We start from the raw sequence: 24,216 nt of genomic DNA on the forward strand, positions 1-24,216 counted from the left end.
TGGGGCCCAGTTGGCTGCAGAGCCCTCAGGAGGAGGCAGGAAGTCAGGGTGGGACGTGGGCGGGCTAAGACAGGCGGTGGCTACCTCAACGAAGGGAGCTGAAGCTGTGTGTGAGCTGCCAGGCTAGGCCAGGAGGACCATGTGAATGGGGCCAGGGGCTCCTGGGCTGGGCAGGTAAGGAGTCCTGGGAACAGGGGTCTAGGACTGGGGGTGTGTGCCTGACAGCGGGGGCTGCATCCAGACATGGGGCTGGGCCCCCTCGGTATTCAGCAGCCCTACAGGCTGGGGGAGAGAGAAGTCTTGCTGGAGGCCAGGTGGGTGGCAGGCGGTGCAGCTGGTAAGAAGTAGCCTTACCTGCGTAGCCGTTGTCTCTCAACCCTGCCACGCTGTCTGCCACTGGTCCCTACCTCACTGGGAGCCTTTTCTGGGAGATCCCACACGTGGACTATTACATATGAAAAAGGCCTTCAGAAATCCCCAAGTCCAGGGGCGCTGCCTTCAGCTCAGGTCATTATCTCAGGGTCCTGGGATCAAGCTCCACATCGGGCTCCCTGCTCAGCGGAGAGTCTGCTTCTCCCTCTCCCTCTGCTTCTGCCCTCTGTCCTAACCCCACTTATGCTCTCTTGCTCTCTCCCGCTCTCAAATAAATACACAAATAAAACCTTTAAAAAAGAATCACCAGGTCCAGTCCCTGATCCCATGATGGATGAACCTCTGAGGCCCAGAGAGGTCGAGCCCTCCCTCCCTGCAGTCACTCAGCAAGGCAGTGGCAGAGCTAGGCCCTGGGAGAAGGTGATGGTCTAAGCTTGGCCCCCCCCACCCGTGGGGCAGGATGATGGTCAGGCTTGAGTCGGGGACCCAGGAATCCTAGTGGTTGCTGGGGCAGACCCCAGTGAACAAGAATCGTCTGAGAGAGAGAGAGAGATTGAGAGAGATTGAGAGAGAGAGTGATCACCCAGAACATCCGGAGGGACACGTGAGACGTGATTTTAGCCTTGGTGACCAGCGGTGCTGGAGAAGCAGAAGTGTCTTCTGTTGCAAGTGGATGGATATGGGAGGGCGTGTTTGTTATCTGGGATGGGGCCTCCAGAGCGGAAGTATCTGACCGGAGGCTGGAAAGTTGAAGAACGGAGAATGGAAAGGGCAGGGCAGAGGAAGGGCTATTTTTAACCGAGACAGGGGTGCAGTTGGCCCTGGGAGAGGGACGCCAGCACTTCCATCTGGAAAGTTGCCATTCCTGCCCCTGCCGAGTATCAGAAGAGGCCACTTGGTTCCTCTGGCTTCACCGCCCGCCCCCTACACCCCCCCAAACTGTATGTGTCAGGCCAGCTGGTCTCTCTGATAGCTGCTTCAAATCCTAGGAAGGCAGAGGCCCAGGAAGGCATAGTCAGCTAGCTGCCCACTCCTCACCTTCTTCTGAGACATCCATTTATGGGGAGGGGCATCCCCATGTGAGCCGGACTTTCCAGGTTTCCCGTATCTTACCCTCCACCATTGGAGTTTTTCTTGACACGCAGTTTCCACCCAGTCAGCATGCCCCAGCCTTTCTCTTGTCCCCAGGTCCAATGCCTGCAGCCTTTTGTAGGGGCCAGAGAACACATTGACTTTCCATGTGCTTCGGGGGGGGGCTCCTCGGCCTGCACCCCTCTCCTCCAGCATGTGCTGACCGATGACTCAGAGTCCTTTGCCCTTATGGCTCAGGGACGGAGGTTCTCCTGAAAGGGTAAAGGGCCAAGTGTTGGGGCAAGAGAATGAGGCGAGGTTCTCAGGGAACAGAGGACTTCCCTGTGGTGATCCAGAAGGCTCACAGATCTGACTGGAAGTCAACACAGTTCTGAGAAGGACAAAGGCCCATTTTGGAAAGCATCTACAACATGAGCCAAGGTCACTGTCCCTGGTTTCTGTTTCTTGGGTACCATGAAGACAGAACACGACCAAAGGCCAGAGAGTGAATGGGTATTGTGCAGTGCAGAGAACACGGGTTTCAGGGTCAGGCTGACCCAGGTACAATTCCGGTTCTGCCATTTCCTTGAACAGTATTGACTTCACCTCCCCAGACTCCAAACTCTGTGAAGAGGCAGTCATAAATCTCTCTCTTGCAGATTGCATTTGGGGACTTGGGTTGTGCACTGGGTCATACCTGATGCATAGTAGGTCCTTAACAGAGGTTAGGCAGCCCCTCTCCTGTAAATGGTGCACCAAAGGGAAGGCTGTTCACACCCAGAATGACCCGTACTCAGCACCCTGGCTGGCCAGCATACCGCTCATCCCCTCACACTTGTGGTGTGGTTTTGCAAATGAGCTTGTTTCCTGTATATAGTGGGTGTGAGAATTCTAGGCTGAGCCACAGGGTCTGCCTTACAGGCGAGTAACACACACACACACACACACACACACACACACACCCATACACACATACACTATCCCAAACACCAGACTTATCATCAGAAAATGTCTGTGTGTAGGTATGGACGGAGGCAGAGACAGGGTCTACATACACAACACACACTGTATCTTACAAATCCAGAGCCTGGGGGTGTGTATGGATTCACATACATCTTCAACTTGGCCTTGAAGTCACCAACTTCAAGTCGGTGACTTCAAGACCAAGCTCAGTTCAATGAAAGCAATGCTGAGGGGAGCTGGGGGTGGGGGTGGTTTGGGGCAGGCAGGACCAAGATACCATCAGGGGACGTGGCCTCCAAGAGCAAACTTTGATGTTGGCCTGAACATAGCTGGTGCTTCATTTCCGATGCTTGTTCTAGGGAACACCAGTTCCATGAGGCATCTGGAAAGAGAATGGTTCTGGGGCCAAACCAACATGGCCTCCACTCCAGACTGGGCCATATTAATTTCCTGGTCAATGTCTCAGCTGGTTAGCCCTCTGAAAATTCCCCCAGAGAATGGGCCTGATCGATTCTGTCTCATCAATATTGGTATTTCCCAAACTTCTTTGGTCACAGAAGCCTTTTTCCTGCATGACCCATTCATTGCACGCCTGCCTTTCCCGAGACAAGGAGAGGAAGGGAAGGGTAAGCCACGCAGTGACTCCTCCACAAACCGTCCTGTCTCTTGGCAGAGTTTCTGCGTTGGCGGCAGTTTGTTGTTTTTTGTTTTTCAACTACAAAATTAGCACATGACTGTCGTTAAAAATTCAAACAGTATGGAGGCATAAAAAGAAATATAAGAAACTACAGCCCCCTCCGGTCTCACTTCTGGGATGTGTTCACTGCGAACAATTTGCGAGCATCCTTCCAGATTTTCCTATGGACGGTGGCTGCAAATAGTAGGAGTTAGGAGCCCCCTGTCTGGGGGCAGAGAGACAGAGGTTCAGCTCGCCACTCCACCACTTATTTGTTTGTTATGAGGCCTCAGACAAATCAATTCACCCTGTTTGTGCCTCAGTTTTTGCATGTGTAAAATGGGGATAATAATAGCTTTTACATCATAGGATTATTATGAGAATGACATGCAAACATGCAAATAAAAGCTTAGCCCAGAACCTGGCTGCAAAGAATCCCCAAATATACACATTTGAATGCAAATAGGCTTCTATGCTACATTCTGTTCTGTAGCTTCCTTGCCATGTTTTTTGTTTTGGGGGGTTATTTTGCTTGCCATCTTATATCCAGGATGTCTTTCCATGTCAGTACATGGAGATGGACCTCATTTTTAGTGATTTTAGCTTAACATCAACTTGGTAAATGGGCAGGGGCAGCGATTTTGCAATACTACTTCCTGACAAGTACTGCTGTTTTGTGTTCCCAGTATTGTGAGTCACAGACATTACCAGTCACTGAGCTGAAGACAGACCCATGGCCCCTGGTGAAAATGGAGGGACCTGCCAAAAGAGGTCAGGGCGGGGGGTGCCTGGGTGGCTCAGTTGTTAAGCGTCTGCCTTTAGCTCAGGTCATGATCCTAGGATCCTGGGATCAAGCCCTGAATCAGGCTCTCTGCTCTCTGCTTGTCAGGAAGCCTGCTTTTTTCCTCTCCCACTCCCCAGGCTTGTGTTCTGTCCCTCTCTGTCAAATAAATTAAATCTTAAAAAAATTAAAAAAGAGGTCAGGACCAAATGGACAGGAACCTGTCTCTCTGCTCAACCTCTGTGTCCCCCACCCTAGATCAGAGCCCGGCACATAGAGGTACCTGTTAAATTTTTGTCAGTAGTCTGGCCAGTTAGGAAAATGGTGCCTCCTCTAACTCACCAACAGAGGTCTAAATCCAAAGGTCCTTCCAACTCACATTGCAGCAAGTCCCAAAATACGGCCTGTGCACCTCTACCGTGGAGTGATTTTAGGGGGTAACAAATGTGAATTTACATATGACATTTTGCGCTTGGTTTAATGGATCCTGATTTCTATCTCTGGCTGGTGATACTGGTTTTCCATTTAGGGTAGCGAAGTTTCCATTTTAGGTAAATGTATTAAAGGCGAAAGGGTGGTCTGTGAAAGTGCCCAAAATCACAAAGGAAAATGAAAATGATTGATAACGGCTAATGTTAACATTTAGACTGGAAAAATGTTTAAGGCTGGTGCAGGGATATGCTCACTCTAGCCTCAAACAGCAATTAGACTTGACCTTTAAACAACAGTGGGTTTGCGCCCTGACCACACGTAGTCGAAAATCCACATAAAACCTTTGACGGCCCAAAAACTTAACGACAGTTGACCCTTGAATACTGTGAGAGTGTAGGGGTGCTGACTACCAGCGCAAGCAAAAATCCATGTGTAACTTTGATTCCCAAAAAAGCTTTACTAATAGGGTACTGTTGACCAGAGCCTTACTGATAACGTAAATAGTTGATTAACAGATAATTTGTATATTATATGTCTTGTATACTGTATTCTTAAAGTAAGCTAGAGAAAAGAAAAGAAATGCTATTAAGAAAATCGTAAGTGGGGCGCCTGGGTGGCTCAGTGGGTTAAGCCTCTGCTTTCGGCTCAGGTCATGATTTCAGGGTTCTGGGATTGAGCCCCATATCAGGCTCTCTGCTCGGCGGGGAGCCTGCTTCCCTCTCTGTCTCTGCCTGCTTGTGATCTCTCTCTCTTTCTCTGTCAAAAGAAAGAAAGAAAGAAAGAAAGAAAGAAAGAAAGAAAGAAAGAAAGGAAGAAAGAAAGAAAGAAAAGAAATCATAAGGAGGGAGTGCCTGGGTGGCTCAGTTGGTTAGGCACCTGCCTTAGGCTCAGGTCATGATCCCAGCGTCCTGGGATTGAGTCCCACATTGGGTTCTCTGCACGGTGGGGAGTCTGCTTCTCCCTCTCCCTCTGCTCTTCCTCCTGACTTGTTCTTTCTTTCTCTTGCCCTCTTTAAATGAATAAACTAAATCTTTTAAAAAATATTTAAACTGAAAAAAAAATCATAAGGAAGATGGAACACCTGGCTGACTCAGTCAGTAAAGCATGTACTTCTTGATCTCAGGGTTATATAGATTTGAGCCCCATGTTAGGTACAGAGATTACTTAAAAAGAAGATCTTAAAAAAGAAAGAAAGAAAAAGAAAATCACGAGGAAGAGAAAATACATTTATAATACTCTACTGTAAAATATCCACATGTGAATGGAACCACAAGGCACAAACCCATGCTGTTCAAGGGTCAACGATGTTCTCATTATATTGAGCTCTTGGCAGGTACTAAGCACATGATAAGCAGTTTATGGGATCATCTGTATCTCCCAGGTAATGCTTACAGCTGCCCTACCCGTAGGTCCCACTTTATTTATTTATTTATTTAAAATTTTATTTACTTATTTATCAGAGAGACAGAGAGAGAAGGAGAGAGCGAGCACAGTGTGGGGAGCAGGAGGCAGAGGGAGAGGGAGAAGCAGGCTCCCTGCTGAGCAGGGAACCTGATGTGGGGCTCATACCCAGGACCCTGGGATCATGACCTGATCTGAAGGCAGACGCTTAACTGACTGAGCCACCCAGGCTGTCTGTGCACCCCCAGTCCCCTAGAGAGGTTTAGTAACCTGCCCTGAGGCCCTCTGCCAGTGAGTGCCTAGGGATTGACAAGGATATGGTGAGCTGAGACCCCATGACTGGCAGACTCCTAGAAACTTGAATAAAGCTTCATGGCTCGCCAAACTGTAAATAAGGTTCTGTCCATCCTGATAAAACCATCATGTGACAAAATGCACACAGAGACACACAGGGATCGAACTCACTAAAAGGATTAGAGGTACATACAAGTTACTGGTTGGAGGGCCTCTACCCAAAATACCAGCTTTAGCATCTTTGCTCTGTAACCCACACTTCTGGCAATAATTAACTGACAATCAGTTTTATGGTTAAGACACTCAGTTTTGTGAGAATAAATCTACCTTGTTTGCATTGAAGAGAAAGCTTACCTTTTTGTTTTCTATGGTTAAAAAGGCAGGGGGATTATACGTGAAAAAGGAGAGAACTCGAGACACATCCCTCCTTTACCCATTAGAAATTATTTATCATGCCTGCCAACCCTGATTCTTGAGTACCATGATGAGGGATCTGTGTGGACCGCCTTCATAGCCAAGGCTCTTCATTGAACATATACAGCTTTGCTGACAACCAAATCTTGGCCCAAGTAAAAGGCCAAGAAAATGTTTTAAATGATTCTCGGCAGATTTTGCCACAAAGTGGCCCAGGGTACCACAGTGGTTCTGCCTCATGATAGCCTGCCTGCTCTTGGCTAAGAAACCCAGGTTCTTGGCAAGAACATGGCACACATTATGGACAGAATGTTCGATAAATGAGTAGCTTTACAGTTGAAGGGAGGAAAAGTGTTGTTGTTGTTGTTGTTGTTTTTAAAGGGGACAAAACACATCCTAGGCCCAGCTAGGCAAGAGAAAGTCTGGAGTTGATAGAAGTGAATGAGTTGGCAAGAGTTGGAACTCACGATGATATCAACGCTAAACAGGTCTGGGTTCAGATGATCCAAGGCGGGAGCTTTGGGTAGCTTGGGATTTTTTTAATTTTTAAAAAAAAATTTTAAAGACGATTTATTTATTTATTTATTTGACAGACAGAGATCACAAGGAGGCAGAGAAGCAGGCAGAGAGAGAGGCAGGCTCCCCACTGAGCAGAGAGCCCGATATGGAGCTTGATCCCAGGACCCTGAGATCACGACCCGAGCCGAAGGCAGAGGCTTAACCCACTGAGCCACCCAGGCGCCCAGGATTTTTGATCGGTTCTACCAAGTGAGCAAGGCCACTGCATGTGTTGGGCGCTGTGGTGAAGGGCACCTAAGGGGCTGAGGTCTAACCTTCACTCTACTCTCCGAGTTTGAAACCCCAGAGAGGGGTGGCTCTTTATAATTGGCACAAAGTGCTCTGTGGACCACGGGCAGGTCTGAATTTTACCGAGAACAGTACAGACCTTGGTCAGAGGAGGTCTAGATCTCTAACATTCTTGCTATTGACCTTGAATTCTTGAGTTGGAAGAAGAAAATGTCCTGCTTCATTCACCCCAGAATCTGCCTTCGCTGCTTATTCTGAGAACCCTGGGGATTCTCTGAATCTGTTTTTTTCTTCCTTTTAGACAATGAAACATTTATATATTTCTTAAAGAGACATTTATATATTTATCTGTTTGAGAGAGGGAGAGGGAGAGAGAATGAGTAGGGAGGAGGGGCAGAGGGAAAGGGAGAAGCAGACCCCCTGCTGAGTAGGGAACTCACCTTCAGGGCTCCATCCCAGGACCCCGGGATCATGACCTGAGCTGACTGAGTCAGAGGACTAACCAACTAAGCCACCCAGACACCCATGACACCCATGACAACGTGACATTTATAGGAAGCTTTAATTTTGATTTTCTTCTTACGGACCTCATTTGTCAACCTGGTTAGATTGTTTTGGCTACCAGTAATCTTTGTCACACTAAGACGAGAGGAATGGGACACACATTTTATATAAATAGATATATCCGTCTATGACCTCACAATTACACAGGGACAGGCACAAACTGTAAATCCCCTCATTCTGTTACACAGCCATCTGCATATACGACCTCAGACAAACTCACAGGCATGCGCACAAAAGCACGATGCTTGCTTAATCATATGCCTTCATATATACAGACTTGCATTCACCTGTCTGGTAAATTACATTCAGAAGCATGTAGTCTAGATGGAAGGAGCATTGTCTTGGAGGAAAAGGCCTCTGTTAACAGCACAATGATCACAAAATTTTTTTTGAGGATTTTGTTTATTTATTTGAGAAAGAACGAGAGTGGAGAGATCACAGAGAGAGAGAAGCCGACTTGCTGCTGAGCCAAGAACCTGATGCCAGGCTCAATTCCAGGACCTTGAGCTCATGACCTGAGCCAAAGGCAGCTTAACCAGCTGAGCCACCCAGGCGACCCATGATCAAATTTTTGATGAAGAGTGCTGCCCCCACCTCTCCCCACCACCACCCCCTACTCCCCCAAACCCCCATACCCCTGCCTGTCAGACCTGCCTCTCTGCCCCTGTTTCCTCATGACTTCTTAGGATCCTCCACTTCCTTTGGATTTCCCAGGGAGTGACGAATAGAGGAGGATACCTTGATAAAGGAGTAGGAAACTGATCTGAGTTTCACCTCTGCCTAGAGCCCTCATGTGCTCTTGGGAAATTCACATAACCTCTCTGATCCCCCAGCTTCTCCATCTTTAAAACAAAGCTGGTAAATTATACTGGTGTTTCTAAACTCTTGTCTCCCAGACTCCTTGGCCCCTTCCGCTGTTGTACTCCCCACCCTCCTGGGTCATGGATCTCATGATTTTGAAGTTTCGTCCTACTAAACTACTTTGTTTTTAAGTACTCACTTTCATGTTATCTAATTCAAATTTTAATCAGAGACAATCAGTATGCATTGAAGAAACAAATTATAGTTCAATTTCCTTTCAGGTTTTTTTTCCTAAAAGATTTTATTTATTAATTTGACAGAGAGAGAGATCACAAGTAGGCAGAGAGGCAGGCAGAGAGGGGGGGGAAGCAGGTTTGCCGCTGAGCAGAGAGCACGATGAGGGGCTTGATCCCAGGACCCTGAGATCTTGACCTGAGCTGAAGGCAGAGGCTTAACCCACTGAGCTACCCAGGAGCCCCATTCCTCTCAGGTTTTTAAAAAATACTGAAAAAACCTGCAGGCCTCCCATGTTATCCTGGGGCCTCCCAAAAGCATGGAGCCCTGGTAGCTGGGAACCACACACCAAAATCTTCTCTGGCATTCCTGGATCCTAGGGTGTCATGATGGCTGCCAGACCCTACGCACCACAGCTCACACTTCCGTAGAGGGCAGGATCTGCTCCTGGTATCTGGAGGGCTCCAGGAGCACACAGCCAGCCACTAGAAAACACTAAGGGTCAGACTCCCAGAAGAGTTAGAGTTCCTTTTGGCTTAATCAAGACACAGCTGGACTTTTTCCTCATTCTTGGCCCCAGTCTTTAGGAATGTCAGGTCCTCTCTGGGAGGCACAGATTTAGTCCAAGACATAGGTCTTGTATGCATGCTGTCCTGGACCCCGGCCGTCACCAAACTGTGATCTTCATAGGCCCATGTGAGGGTCACAAACAACAGGATGCTCACAGCCACACCCAATAGCTCAGCTCATCTTAGACTGTTTCCAGATAGTTCTCAGTGCTTCTCTGGAGGCTTTTCTGCTCATAGTTCCTAGCCATAATAAAATCAGGTGTCAGAAAAGCCATTTGCAGGGATGCCTGGGTGGTTCAGGCAGTTAAGTGTCTGACTCTTGTTTTCGGCTCAGGTCCTGATCTCAGGGTCCTGGGATCAAGCCCATCAGGCTCTCTGCTCAGCAGGGAGCCTGCTTCCTTCTCTCTCTCTCTGCCTGACTCTCTGCCTACTTGTGATCTCTGTCAAATAAATAAATAAATAAATAAATAAATAAAATCTTTTAAAAAAAGGATTTTATTTATTTTTTAAATTTATTTGTGTGTGAGAGAGAGAAAGAGATAGCACAAACAGGGGGAGTGGCAGGCAGAGGGAGAAACAGGCTCCCCACTGAGCAAGGAGCCCAATACAGGGCTTGATCCCAGGTCTGTGAGATCATGACATGAACCAAAATCAAGAGTCAGATGCTTATTACCCGATGGGACCACCCAGGCACCCCATAAATAAAAAAAAATTTTTTTTTAAGTCATTTGCATCCACAGATGAGTGTTTGAGCTGGTTTTCTCAAATGTCTCTCCCCCACACTCCAGGAGTCTTTTTTTTTTTTTTTTTTTAAGATCATTTATTTATTTATTTATTTATTTGATAGACAGAGAGCACAAGTAGTCAGAGAGGCAGGCAGAGAGAGAGGAGGAAGCAGGCTCCCCGCTGAGCAGAGAGCCCGATGCAGGGCTCGATCCCAGGACCCTGGGTTCATGACCGGAGCCAAAGGCAAAGGCCTCAACCCACTAAGCCACCCAGGCACCCCACATACTCCAGGACTCTTAGCAGTAGAGGGGAGAGTGAATGTGTACCCTTTTCCTTGAAAGTCTCTTAATTTGGCTTAAAATTCCATGTATTCCATTCCTTGCATTTTCCTCTATAATAGATCTGTGTTTGTTTAACTATATGACTAAGGTCAGATGACACTCATGTTCTAGGAAGATGTACACCCATGACTTCTGGTACCCATGATGGGTTCTGAGTATCTCAGTTTAAGAAACATGAATTTCTTTCTTTCTTTCTTTCTTTTTTTTTTTTAAGAAACATGAATTTCTAGTAAGGAGGATTATTTATTGATTCCATTCTCCCACCCTCCAAAGCAGGTGCTGGGAGGGGCAGAATGAGCAGTGCTGAAGTTAAGCTCTAAACTAAGCTAACATTTGTGTGAGCTTATGAGAAAGGGGTGACAGTCCTCACTGGACAAGAAAGGAAAGTGAAGCTTGGGAAGAACAGTTTCAGCAAAGTCATACAGTAAACGTCAGGACCGGGGTTTGAACTTAGGTCTCTCTGACTCTGAGGCCTGTCCTTGAGACTTTTTTTTTTTTTTTTTTTTAAGATTTTATTTATTTGTCAGAGAGAGAAAGAGAGAGCACAGGCAGGCAGAGTGGTAGCAGAGGTAGAGGGAGAAGCAGGCTCCCTGCCAAGCAAGGAGCCTGATATGGGACTCGATTGCAGGACCCTGGGATCATGACCTGAGCAGAAGGTAGCCGCTTAACCAACTAAGCCACCCAGGCGTCCCTCTTTTTTCTTTTTGAATTGAGATGTAATTGACATGTGTCCTTCTGTCTTGCAAACCCCACAATCCCCAGTACTTCCTACTTCCGCTGGGTCCCAGCATGGATCAGCATCTCTAGGTTTGTTCTGTCCCAAATAGGTTGTGTGAGTTTAATCTTTTTAAAAGATTTATTTATTTATTTTTAGGGAGAGTGTGCCTGAGCCAGGGGAGAAGCAGAGGGAGAGGGAGAGAGAGTATTCTAAGCAGACTCCCCACTGAGTTCAGAACCTGATGTTGGGGGTGGGGGGGTGGGCTCTATCTCACAACCCTGAGACCTGAGCTGAAACGAACAGTCAGACGCTCAACCACCGGAGCCACCCAGGTGTCTCCTGTGAGCTTAATATTTTTTAAAGATTTATTTATTTGAGGGGGTGGGAGGGCACAAGGGAGAGGGAGAGAGAAACTCAAGCAGTCTCTGAGCTGAGTGGGGAGCCCCACAACCCCAAGATCAGACCTGAGCTGAAACCAAGAGTTGGACACACAACCAATTGTACCACTCAGATGTCCCTGCATGAGTTAGCTTTAAGCAGGTCTTTTTGGGCTTCTGTTTGCTCCTCTAAAATCAGAAGTTAGACTTGGTGATGTCTTTCTCTCTTTTCTTTTTCTTCCTTCCTTTTTTTTTTTTTTTTTAAAGCCCCTCCTCCCTTTTAAAAGATTTTATTTATTTATTTGACAGAGAGAGACACAGGGAGAGAGGGAACACAAGCAGTGGGAATGGGAGAGGGAGAAGTAGGCTTCCCGTCGAGTAGGGAGCCCGATGCTGGGGCTTGATCCCAGGACCCTGGGATCATGACCTGAGCAAAAGACAGATGCTTAACGACTGAGCCACCCAGGCATCCCAGACTTGGTGACCTCTAAGACCCTGGTAGATGGGAGCCTCTGTGTATGAACCCTCCACATACCAACATTTATTAATGACAAGTAGTTCTGGGTGCTGGGGTATTCAGGCAAATAACCCACAGCTTCTGCTCTGAATGAGCCCCCCATCTCATCAAGGGGAGGGAAAGACAGTGGGACTGACCCATAAATCCATCTAGTCATGGCATTCAGTGCTGACAACTGTGTCTGAGTGGAGTGTTGACAGAGCAGGATATTGGGAGGGCTTCACTGGGGAGGTGATATTTGAGCTGAGCCTTAAAGGTTCAATTAGTTCTTGGGGCGCCTGGGTGGCTCAGTGGGTTAAAGCCTCTGCTTTCAGCTCAGGTCATGATCCCAGGGTCCTGGGATCGAGCCCCACATCGGGCTCTCTGCTCAGCAGGGAGCCTGCTCCCTCCTCTCTCTCTGCCTCTCTGCCTACTTGTGATCTCTGTCTGTCAAGTAAATAAAATCTTAAAAAAAAAAAAAGGTTCAATTAGTTCAGTAGGTGGACAAGAAAGCATTCATGGTAGGGGAGTCACATGTGCAAAGGCATGGAGTAAGAAAATAGTATGAGGTGTTTGGGAAAGGCAGAGGTAGCTCAGAATGAAGGTGTGTGTGTGTGTGTGTGTGTATGTGTGTGTAGGATAGTGTGGAGGTGGATTTGATCTTGATATTAAAACGTCATAGGGGAGCACCTAGATGGCTCCATCAGTTAAGTGTCCGGCTCTCATTTTTGGCTCCAGTGGTGATCTCAAGATCGTGGCATTGAACCCTCTTGGGCTCTGAGCCTGGCACAAAGATCTACTTGGGATTCTCTCTCTCTCCTCCTCTCTCTCTCTGCCACTTGTGCATGAGAGAGCACAAGTGGGGGTGGAGGGGCAGAGGGAGAAGCAGACTCCTCACAGAGCAGAGAGTCCAACGGGGGTTTGACCCCAGGACCTTGAGATCGTGACCTGAGCCGAAGGCAGACGCTTAACCACGGAGCCACCCAGGTGCCCCAGCAAGTTTTTTAAAGGGTCATGGGGTGCCGGAGTGGTTCTGTCGGTTAAGCATCCGACTCGATCTTGGCTCAGGTCTTGATCGCAAAATTGTGAGTTTGAGCCCCGAGTGAAGCCTACTTAAAAAAAGAGGTCTTGAATGGTAAGTTGAGTTTTATCTGAGGACTAGTGCTTTCTAAGCGATTCTGAGGAGCAGCCCTAGGGAAGGGGGTTTCTCAGGCCTCCTAGGGGCTTCACTCTGTTTCAGGCAGAACAGCCCCACGTTTACTTGCTTTATCTATTAGGTTCTGCTTGATTTCCAACTGACAAAAAGTTTCCATTGCTTAAGCAAACAAACAAAAAAGTTATGGCCAATAGCAACACTGAAGGTTTTTCTGCTGGTGAGAATCAGAATCCTCTAAAGGAGATTTGCTCTGGGAAAAGTTGGGGCCTGACCTCTGACATTAGAGAGCAGGGCCCTCTTATTCAGCTTCCTTGGCCAGAGAGGGGAGTTGTAATTATGAGGTGGGGCACACACACCTCTTTGGTAGGGAAGGAACAAAATTTAGGGCTCCCCCAGGGCCTGGGGAAGTGTTGTGTGATCTTTAGTAGGTAGTCCTCCAGCATGGGGGATGGGAGGAAAGAGAGGGTTGGTGGAGAGGCAGGAAGTGGGCAACTAGGCTAACAAAGGTATCTGTGGCGGTTTGCCCATTCCAGGTGGGAGGGCGGGGCCTAGGGCTCAGTGGGGGCCCATGTGTGACTCTACTTGTGGCCAGGGGGTCTCAGAGTGAGCACCAGTAGGGAGCTCCTCACCAGACCAGCTGGACCCATTTCAGCTTTTCTGTGGCTGGTGGATGGGGGATGGGGGCCTGACAATCTCAGGTACTTCTGGAAATTCCCAGGGCAAGGCCCTAGGATGTCTGATGTTGGGGAAGTAGATTTGGGGGGAGCCCCTTCAGCCCCCTCTCCATTGCCCCAGGGACCATGGGCTGTAGCTGCAGCTCAAACTCTGAAGAAGACTGGATGGAAAACATCGATGTATGTGAGAACTGCCATTACCCCATAGTCCCACTGGATGGCAAGGCCACGGTAAGAGGCAAGACGGGGGACTTGGTGAGGGAGTTGGGTGGAGTATACAAATCAGGAGAAGGAAACGGACCACCACCGAAATGACAGAGTGGCCCTTTCCCCTTGGAAAACAGAAGGGAAAGGAGGTCCAGATGCAGAGATAAGACCCAGCCAAGCTGGAGAAGCAGAAACAGGGCAGTGGGGAGAGGAGCCAGGATTGGACTCAGTCTCTCACTCTCTGACCCCACTTTCACCCCCTTACTCCACAGCTGCCCATCCGCAATGGCTCTGAGGTGCGGGATCCACTGGTCATCTATGAAGGCTCCAACCCCCCAGCCTCACCATTGCAAGGTGACCTCACAATCAGCAGGGCCTGAAAGTTAAGGGGCCTGGATCCTGGGCTGTTGGCCTCCATCTCCCATTCACTCTCTGCCCTGTCTTGCCTCTCTTGCCCCTGGTCTTCTCCGCTGCCCTGTAATTCCTGAATTCTGTGTTCTCAGCCTAATCCAGGTAGGTTCTCCCTGACGCCCTCTGTCTTTTCAGACAACCTGGTTATCGCTCTGCACAGCTACGAGCCCTCTCACGATGGAGACTTGGGCTTCGAGAAGGGTGAACAGCTCCGTATCCTGGAGCGGTGAGTGCCCCCTCCTCGCCACCCATCCTTGCCCTACCAGAACATGGGAGGGAGCAGGGATGCCCCCCCAACCCCCGCTCCGTATCGCGGTCCCCGACGGGCTTGCAGCGGCCGCCCTTAGGACAAAATGAGAGGCTCTAAGGTGCTGGGCTAGAGGGTGGGGTGGCAGGGTGTAACGGGGGCTCTGAAGGTTTCCAGCCCAATCCAAGGCCAAGGAGACCCCACCGACTGGCTCTGTCGCACAGGAACGGCGAATGGTGGAAGGCACAGTCCCTGACCACCGGCCAGGAAGGTTTCATTCCCTTCAACTTCGTGGCCAAAGCGAACAGCCTGGAGCCCGAACCGTGAGTAGGGACCCCCCGTGACGAAGGGTGGGTGCAAAGGCGGGGTGCTAGGGCTGGTGGCGAGTGCTTGAGGGCGACGGAGGCGGAACTGACCAGCAACAGACGACGGCCTTCCCTTGTGCCTTGCGCAGCTGGTTCTTCAAGAACCTGAGCCGCAAGGACGCTGAGCGGCAGCTCCTGGCGCCCGGGAACACGCACGGCTCCTTCCTGATCCGGGAGAGCGAGAGCACCGCGGGTGAGCGGCTGGGCGGGGCCGTGGGCGGGGTCGTGGGCGGGGCCGCAGCTCCGAGGCCTGACCCTCGAGATCCGGGGAAAGCCGGGCGCGGGGACCGGGATTTGCTTGAGTTCACCCACTCTTTCATCTAGGATCGTTTTCACTGTCCGTGCGGGACTTCGACCAGAACCAGGGAGAGGTGGTGAAACATTACAAAATCCGTAACCTGGACCAAGGCGGCTTCTACATCTCGCCCCGCATCACTTTTCCTGGCCTGCACGAGCTGGTCCGCCATTACACCAGTGAGCCCTAGCAGGAGCCCCTCAGACGTGCGCGCGGGGCTCCTTCACCTGTGCCCTACCAGCCTGCCTCCCCTAAGTCCCTCTCAGGGGTACCCTCCACCCATCTCAGTATGCTCCTTCATTCCCCGCAGTGGGCGAGGTGCGGTATCCGACAGCCCAGGTGTAGGGTGACAGCCCCACACCTCCCCCGCCAGTCCATTTCCCCTGGACGGGGACTTGGCCCGGCGGGGACTCAGTGGGGACACCAGAATCCGCCGTATTCACGGCCCTAATCCTCTCCCTTGTGCTCGCAGATGCTTCGGACGGGCTGTGCACGCGGTTGAGTCGCCCCTGCCAGACCCAGAAGCCCCAGAAGCCTTGGTGGGAGGACGAGTGGGAGGTTCCCAGGGAGACGCTGAAGCTGGTGGAGCGGCTGGGGGCTGGCCAGTTCGGGGAAGTGTGGATGGGTGAGTGAGGCCCTCTGCGACTGCAGGAAGGGGGAGAGGGGAGGCGTCCGCTGAGGCCGCGAGAGTCCCGAGACGGCGTCCCGGCAGCTACCTGGCTCCGGGTGCTCGCGCTCCCAGTGATTCCCCGATCCTCCGCGCCCCAGGGTACTACAACGGGCACACAAAGGTGGCAGTCAAGAGCCTGAAGCAGGGAAGCATGTCCCCCGACGCCTTCCTGGCCGAGGCCAACCTCATGAAGCAGCTGCAACACCAGAGACTGGTCCGGCTCTACGCGGTGGTCACCCAGGAGCCCATCTACATCATCACGGAATACATGGAGAACGGTGGGTGCCGCCACTACGATAGGCCGCTGGGGGGCGCTGCCACCCCTCCCCCGCCCCTGATAGGAGATGAAGGAGATCTGCCTTTTCGCCCGGCTCAGAGTTTCTAGTTTTCCTGGGAACCTAAAGACTCACCACCAGGGACGGGAAGAGGGTGTGATGTTCGAGCCTGTCTGGGAGTCCAGCCTAAGGTGGCAGGCTCCGAAAGAGCTTTCACTTCTCATTTTTCCTGGCCTTTTTCAAAGGCTTAAGATCAAGATCTGGGGATTCGTGTGTGTGTGTGTGTGTGTGTGTGTGTGTGTGTGTGTGTGTGTGTTTAAGATTTTATTTACTTATTTGGCAGAGAGTAGAAGCAGGGGAAGAGACAGAAGCAGGTTCCCCACCCAGCAGGGAGCCGGGGGCTGGCTTGATCCCAGGACCCTAGGATCCTGACCTAGGCTGAAAGCAGATGTTTAACCCATGAGCCATCCAGGTGCCCCCTCCCCGCCAACCCCCCGGGGATGCTTGATTTCAAATGTGTGGGTCTCTAGCCTTATTTCTCTTTTCCTTTTGACCCTGACCCTTGAGAGGGCAGATCTGCCTCAAATCTCTCTTTTTCAGGTCTAAGTGAGCCTCTTGTCCTCCCTTGGACTGATTGAGAGCACCCAGGAAGGTGGATAGAAGTTTCTAGCCGCCCCCCCCTACCAAAAGATTTTAGGCCCAGCTTTGTCATCAGTTTGCTGTGACAGGCCAAGTCCTTGTCCCATCTCTGGTGCTCATTTTCCCCAAGTTTAATATCAGAAATCTGAACGGGCTCACCCAGAAATAATTTAGAGTAGTCATTATGAGCTCTAGAATCTGACTGCCTATGTTAGAATCTTGCCTTTACGATTGTGTGGCCTTCACAGCTCTCTGCTGTGGTGTCCTCTTCTGTAATATGGTGATAATAATTCTATAGTAACTTTCTCATGGGGACTTTGTGAGGATGACAGAGTCAGTGTACACAGAGATGTTAGAATAGTGTCTGCAGTATATTTACTGCTTAGCAAGTTTGTTGTTATCTGACTCTGATTCTTTGGGAGTTTAAGAGCTGTCCCTCTTCCAGGAAGGGAAAAAGGCTCCTAATTGGCTATTAGATTCTGGAAGTAGCAAATAGGTTTTACAATGTGGACCAAGTTCAAGTGGTAGCTGCTTGGAGTGCTGTGTTGAGGAGGATTCTGAGGCTCACTGGAAATGAGTGTTGGGATTGATTAGCAGCATCTACCATGGATTTGATGCGGGAGTGGCAGTACATGCCCATGTATTTGCTGTGTCTGGGGGAGCCTTTTATCTTTGGTGACTAATTCAGCCCTCCTAGTAGGGACATTTAGATTGTTGCCTCCTTTACACAGGGTTTTAATCTCTTGAGAAGTCACTAGCTCTGTTCCAGCAACTCTCATCCCTGGTCTTCTCCTAGTTACCCTCTGCTTCCAGATGTGGTCCCTCAGCCCCCCAGGCAGCTCTTACTATGCTCCATTCAATATCTTTGGCACACATTTATCACTGCTTATTTTGGGAGGAACACCAAGAGAATGGATGGACAAAACAAGGCTCCTGCTTTCAGAGGAACTGCATTTTAGTTATGTGGCACAAACTCTAGGAAAACCAGTTTTGCCACAGGAGAGTTCCAGCACGTCATGGGAATGTAGATGATGATGCAATTTATTAGGTCTGGTAGGATCTAGAGAGGCTTCCTAGAGGAATAGTCTAGCTGGGCCATGAAAGAAAAGTAGAATTTTTAGAAGGCAGAGATGGGAACAAAGAGACTTTGGGGTGAGACCCCAGTGGTCTATATGAGAAATTTCAAAATTATCTAGGGTGGGTGAAGTGAAAGAAGCAGGAATGGGGTAAAGACGAAACTACAGTATGGACTGTGCTTGAATTTGGACACCCGGCTAAGGAGTTTGGATTTTACCCCATTGGTGACAAGAAGTTTACCGACTTTTCCAAGCATGTTCCATCCTAGTCCCCGGGAAAAGCCTTCATATATCCTGGGTATCTTCACCCTGAACGCACACTTCTCCATTCTCACCCCTTACTCTTCTTTCCACGTGTCAGACACTGCTTCTAGATAGCCAGTTCGAGGAGAAGGCTCTGAGAGCTTTCTTTCTTTCTTTTTTTTAATAACAAATTTTCCTTTTTTTAAAAGATTTTATTTGACAGAGAGAGCACAAGTAGGCAGAGCAGTAGACAGAGGGAAAGGTAGAAACAGGCTCCCCACTGAGCAGAGAGCCCGATGTAGGGCTCAATCCCAGGACCCTGGGATCCTGACCTGAGCTGAAGGCAGACGTTTAACTGACTGAGCCATCCAGGCGACCTGTCTGGGGGCTATCTGCTGGGACATCTTGAGTCAGCAACTTTTGCTTCTGCTCACAGGGAGCCTGGTAGATTTCCTCAAGACCCCCCCAGGCATCAAGCTGACCATCAACAAACTCCTGGACATGGCAGCCCAAGTAAGGAGACTGGGGAGGGGCTGGGCAGGTGCACAGCCCAGTGATATAAGGATGTTCAGCCCAGGGCTGCTGACCTCCTACCTGGTCTTCAGATTGCAGAGGGCATGGCATTCATTGAAGAGCGGAATTATATCCACCGTGACCTGAGGGCTGCCAACATCCTCGTTTCTGACACCCTGAGCTGCAAGATTGCAGACTTTGGCCTAGCACGCCTCATCGTGGACAACGAGTACACAGCCAGGGAGGGTAGGTGTGGGATATAAGGGAATTCTGGGGCCTGTAGGGTCTGACCAAGCAGACCCAGGTGACCTCTCTCTGCCCCTCTCCAGGAGCCAAGTTTCCCATTAAGTGGACAGCACCGGAAGCCATTAACTATGGGACATTCACCATCAAGTCGGATGTGTGGTCTTTTGGGATCCTGCTGACGGAGATTGTCACCCATGGCCGCATTCCTTACCCAGGTCAGGGCCAAGGGTCGGAACTGAAAGGGTGATGGGGAAGAGTAGCCCATGCATGTCTGTCCACTCACTTCATCTGTCCCTGGTTCAGATTCTGAATCTTCCTAGCTGCTTTTCCTGTATTCACTCAGGACTCCGGAATCCCCAGTCAGGTGCCACATCTCCTAGGGCTGGCTTCTGTGTCTGTCTCGATCTCTCTCCTCCTTCAATAATCCCAGCTCTTAAATTCTGACACAGGCAGCCTACGGTGGTAGAAGAGGATCTGACTTGGGAGGGAAAAGGCCTGCCTTTACTACCAGGTCTGCCACTGATGCTAACTTTTTGTTTGGGTTTGATCAGATCATTCTTTTTTTTTTTTTTTTTTTTAAGATTTTATTTATTTATTTGACAGACAGAGATCACAGGTAGGCAGAGAGGCAGGCAGAGAGAAAGAGGAAGGGAAGTAGGCTCCCTGCTGAGCAGAGAGCCCAATGTGATGGGGGGCTTGATCCCAGGAGCCTGGGATCATGGCCTGAGCTGAAGGCGGAGGGTTTAACCCACTGAGCCACTCAGATGCCCCCAGTCAGATTATTCTTTCTTTCCCCACCTGTAAATTATGAGGTTAGAACAGTATCTGGCCCATACTAAGCACTCAAGAGTGTTAGGTTTTATTATTATTATTATTTTTTAAAGATTTATTTATTTATTTGAGAGAGCAAGAGTGTAGGGGGAGGGGCAAGGGAGAGGGGGAATCTCAAACAGACTCCTCACTGAACACGGAGCCAACATGGGGTTTGATCTCATAACCCTGAGATCAAGACCTGAGCAAGTCAGACACTTAGCCGACTGAGCCACCCAGGAGCCCCTAGATTTTATTATTAATCATCACTTTGGGCAAGTGACTTCACCTCTCTGAGCCTCAGTTTCCTGATATGAACAAAAGAGACTATTTGTGAAAGAGCTTGACTCCCAGCAGGTGCTCACTAAGCAGTGACTTCCCTGCCTTCTGGAACTTTCCACATAACAAATGAGAGAGATATATAAATGACTAATTCCTACCCTCTCCCATCCCTTCCTCTAGCCTCTGGACACAGTCCTTTACCCCCGAATTCAGCCAAGACAGATGGAATTTTTTGAAAGGAACTTGCTAGGAAGTTCTGGGGAAAGGAAATGGAACACAAAGACAGGGGAGAGAGGTCACAGAGCACAATGGCCAGAAATGCAGAAGTTTCCCATACCCCCAGAGCACTACGTACAGAATTTTGCTCCTAGAAAGGTAAAGGCACCTTAGAATCAGGTGAGAGCCTGAAGGACTTCTCTTCCCAGGACTGGCCCTATCAGAGTCCAAGGGCAGCATGGGGGCAAGAACCACACTCCAGTCATCCAGCCAAGTATCCTTACAGCTCCTCCACTGTGCCCACAGAGGTGAACCCACAGAGAATTTCTCTGTTAGAAGAAAAAAGAAAAGCAGGGGCTCCTGGGTGGCTCAGTGGGTTAAGCCTCTGCTTTCAGCTCAGGTCATGGTCTCAGGGTCCTGAGATTGAGCCCCGCATTGGGCTCTCTGCTCAGCACAGAGCCTGCTTCCCCCTCACTTTCTGCCTGCCTCTCTGCCTACTTGTGATCTCTCTCTCTCTGTGTCAAATGAATAAAAATCTTTTTTTTTATTTAAAGATTTTTAAAAATTTATTCATTTGACAGACAGAGATCACAAGTAGGCGGAGAGGCAGGCAGAGAGAGGGGGGAAGCAGGTTCCCTGCTGAGCAGAGAGCCTGTGGCGGGGCTCTATCCCAGGACCCTGAAATCATGACCTGAGCCGAAGGCAGAGACTTTAACCCACTGAGCCACCCAGGCACCCCAATGAATAAAAATCTTAAAAAAAAAAAAAAAAGAAGAAGAAGAAGAAAACGTGGGGCTCCTGGCTGGCTCAGTCAGTATAGCATGCAGGTTTTTTTTTTTTTTTAAAGATTTTATTTATTTATTTGACAGAGAGAGATCACAAGTAGATGGAGAGGCAGGCAGAGAGAGAGAGAGAGAGAAGCAGGCTCCCTGCTGAGCAGAGAACCCAATGCGGGACTCAATCCCAGGACCCTGAGATCATGACCTGAGCCAAAGGCAGTGGCTTAACCCACTGAGCCACCCAGGCGCCCTAGCATGCAGTTCTTGATCTTGAGCTAATGAGTTCAAGACCCACACTGGGCATGAAACCTACTTAAAAACAAACCAACAAACAAAATAATTAATTAATTAATTTTAAAAGATTAAAAAAAGCATTGAAAGCATGAGAATAATTGGCAACTGACACGTGACTTCAGGGTTAGGAAGATAATGGGGAGTAATGGGACCTGGGTGAACTTGCATTACCACTAAGACATAGGAACCCCCAAAACAGGTATTTTCTCTTCTTTTTTTAAAAGACTTTTTAAAAATTTATTCATCTGAGACAGAGAAAGAGAGTGAGCGTGAGCAGGAGAGAGAAGCAGAGGGAGAGGGAGAAGCAGACTCACAGACTCCCCTCTGAACCAGGACCCTGACACAGGGCTCAATCCCAGGACCAGAAGATCATGACCTGAGCTGAAGGCAGAGGCTTAATCATCTGAGCCACCCAGGTGTCCCCAGACCTTTTCTTTTTCAAGAGAAGCCAAACCTTGGATTTTTTTTTTTTTAAGATTTTATTTATTTAGGGACACCTGGGTGGCTCAGCTGGTTAAGTGGCTGCCTTCGGCTCAGGTCATGATCCCAGCGTCCTGGGATCAAGTCCCACATCAGGCTCCTTGCTCAGCAGGGAGCCTGCTTCTCCCTCTGCCTCTGCCCCTGCCTACCACTCTGTCTGCCTGTGCTCACTCTCACTCCTCTCTCTCTCTGACAAATAAATAAATAAAATCTTAAAAAAAAAAAAAAGATTTTATTTATTTATTTGGCAAAGAGAGATCACAAGTAAGCAGAGAGGCAGGCAGAGAGAGAGAGAGGAGGAAGCAGTCTCCCTGCCGAGCAGAGAGCCTGATGCGGGGCTTGATCCCAGGACCGTGAGATCATGACCTGAGCCGAAGGCAGAGGCTTAACCCACTGAGCCACCCAGGTGCCACAAACCTTGGAATTTTAAGAAAATTTCCTATATCCAAATATTGATGATTGATTCAAATTGTTTAAAAATACAGTAAGGTGCCTGGGTGGCTCAGTTGTTTAAGTATCCAACTTTTGATCTCAGCTCAGGTCTTGATCTCAGGGTCTTGAGTCCAAGTCCCGCATTGGACTCTAACTGGGTGTGGAGCCTACTTAAAAAAATAAATAAAATAAGTAATAATAAATAAATATAAATAAAAATAAAAACCCAATAGGCGTCAAACCAAAGTAGGTCTATGGGCTATTTTTTTTATTTTTTTTATTTATTTATCAGAGAGAGAGAGCAAGCACAGGCAGACAGAGTGCAAGGCAGAGTCAGAGGGAGAAGCAGGCTCCCTGTGGAGCAAGGAGCCTGATGTGGGACTCGATCCCAGGACGCTGGGATCATGACCCGAGCCCAAGGCAGCTGCTTAACCAACTGAGCCACCCAGGCGTCCCGGTCTATGGGCTATTTAAACTGGGTGCAGGCTATGGGTTTGCATCCTTGACTCTAGCCATGGCGTTTAGTTCCCTGGTCTATGTCCTCTGATTTCCTGAATTTCCTAGTTTTAAGGGACATGGCCCTCAAATTATTTAATCTGGTTCCTAGAGGCATCTGGTGAATCTACCTTATGCCGGGTCTGCTTTGCTGGTCTCCAGGACCCACCTGGCATCTCATGTGCCTGTTCCCCAAACCAGACAAGCCTCACCCCTGTGCCGTCTGTAGGCTCCTGTCCTGCCCTGGAGCCTGACCCTATTCCACCACCAAATCATAATAATCACAGATATTCTTCTTGTAGCATCTCCTCTCCAGGCCCTATACTTGCTGTTTTATAAGCACTGTCTCCTTCAATTTTCATAACAGCTGTATGAGGTAGGAGCTACTCTTAGGTCCATTTCCCAGATGAGGAAACTGAGGCCCAAAGAGGGGAGATGGCTCATCCACTGCCTCACAGTCATCACATACGTGTTATTAAGTGCTTAAGCCACAGCCGACACTCCAAGTGGCCTGGCTGATGCGTGGCTGGTACCCAAAGTACAAGGCCTTAGTGTTGATGCCCACCGAGATCCTTTCGGATCCGTGCTCACACCGTGCCAATTAAATATTCCGAAAGTCACCCCTGCCGTGGAGGTCGGAAGCCTGGAGCCTTGATATCATCTCTCCCATCAATCTCTAGGGATGACCAATCCTGAGGTGATTCAGAACCTAGAGCGAGGCTACCGTATGGTGCGACCTGACAACTGTCCCGAGGAGCTGTACCACCTCATGATGCTTTGCTGGAAGGAGCGCCCAGAGGACCGGCCCACCTTTGACTACCTGCGCAGTGTGCTGGAGGACTTCTTCACGGCCACAGAGGGCCAGTACCAGCCTCAGCCCTGACACACCTAGCGGGCCAGGCCCAGAGCCCTCCCTCCATCTAGCCCACCTGGCTGGGGGAGATGCAGTTCTTGTGTCATACTCGTCATACCCGTGTCGCCTATGCACCTACGGACTCTGCCTGTGAATCCCGCCCACGCGTGGCAGGGCCACTTCCTGTTGTCTTATACAGGCTTCTGTAGCTGTGTGGGTTCTGCGCAGGTGTCTTGTACATGTGTGGCATGGGTATATTATGTCTTGAGCACCTGTTCAAGTTGTCCCTTTGTGGGCCCTTCTACTTCCCAAGGCGACCAGAGAGAAGAGGGACGCCTGTGATTGACACTGGCTTCTGCCCACCCCCTTTTCCTTACCCCTCCCATCAAGAAGCTTCTTGAAGGCTGGGACCTTATCTGATAGCTCTGTGTGCTCTCCTTGGAGCCTGGCACACATTAGGAGCTCAATAAATGACTCTCTGTTGATGAAGATTACATATCTCTCAGCTCCCCATTCACTCC

The 24,216-nt window shown here is 49.4% G+C and overlaps 1 protein-coding gene across 1 annotated transcript; it reads left to right on the top strand.

Moving 5' to 3' along the window:
* LCK (LCK proto-oncogene, Src family tyrosine kinase) lies at window positions 1-24,189 on the top strand. The gene is made up of 13 exons (XM_082685708.1): window positions 1-174; window positions 13,989-14,098; window positions 14,347-14,428; window positions 14,621-14,711; window positions 14,957-15,055; window positions 15,187-15,290; window positions 15,422-15,571; window positions 15,865-16,017; window positions 16,161-16,340; window positions 18,732-18,808; window positions 18,901-19,054; window positions 19,138-19,269; window positions 23,523-24,189. Exons 2-13 carry the CDS (start codon window positions 13,994-13,996, stop codon window positions 23,723-23,725), a joined length of 1,530 nt encoding a protein of 509 aa, XP_082541834.1. The 5' UTR covers window positions 1-174; window positions 13,989-13,993; the 3' UTR covers window positions 23,726-24,189.
* The last annotated feature ends 27 nt before the right edge of the window (window positions 24,190-24,216 follow it).

Source organism: Mustela nivalis (genome assembly GCF_964662115.1).
Source record: "Mustela nivalis genome assembly, chromosome: 10".
Taxonomy (NCBI): Eukaryota; Metazoa; Chordata; class Mammalia; order Carnivora; family Mustelidae; genus Mustela; species Mustela nivalis.

Bases quoted from the DNA above. Each gene is read 5' to 3' on its own strand.
- LCK (XM_082685708.1), top strand. From the start codon at position 13,994: ATGGGCTGTAGCTGCAGCTCAAACTCTGAAGAAGACTGGATGGAAAAC. The intron at 15,291-15,421 runs GTGAGCGGCTGG...TCTTTCATCTAG, and splicing joins GGAGAGCGAGAGCACCGCGG to GATCGTTTTCACTGTCCGTG. The intron at 19,055-19,137 runs GTAGGTGTGGGA...GCCCCTCTCCAG, and splicing joins CGAGTACACAGCCAGGGAGG to GAGCCAAGTTTCCCATTAAG.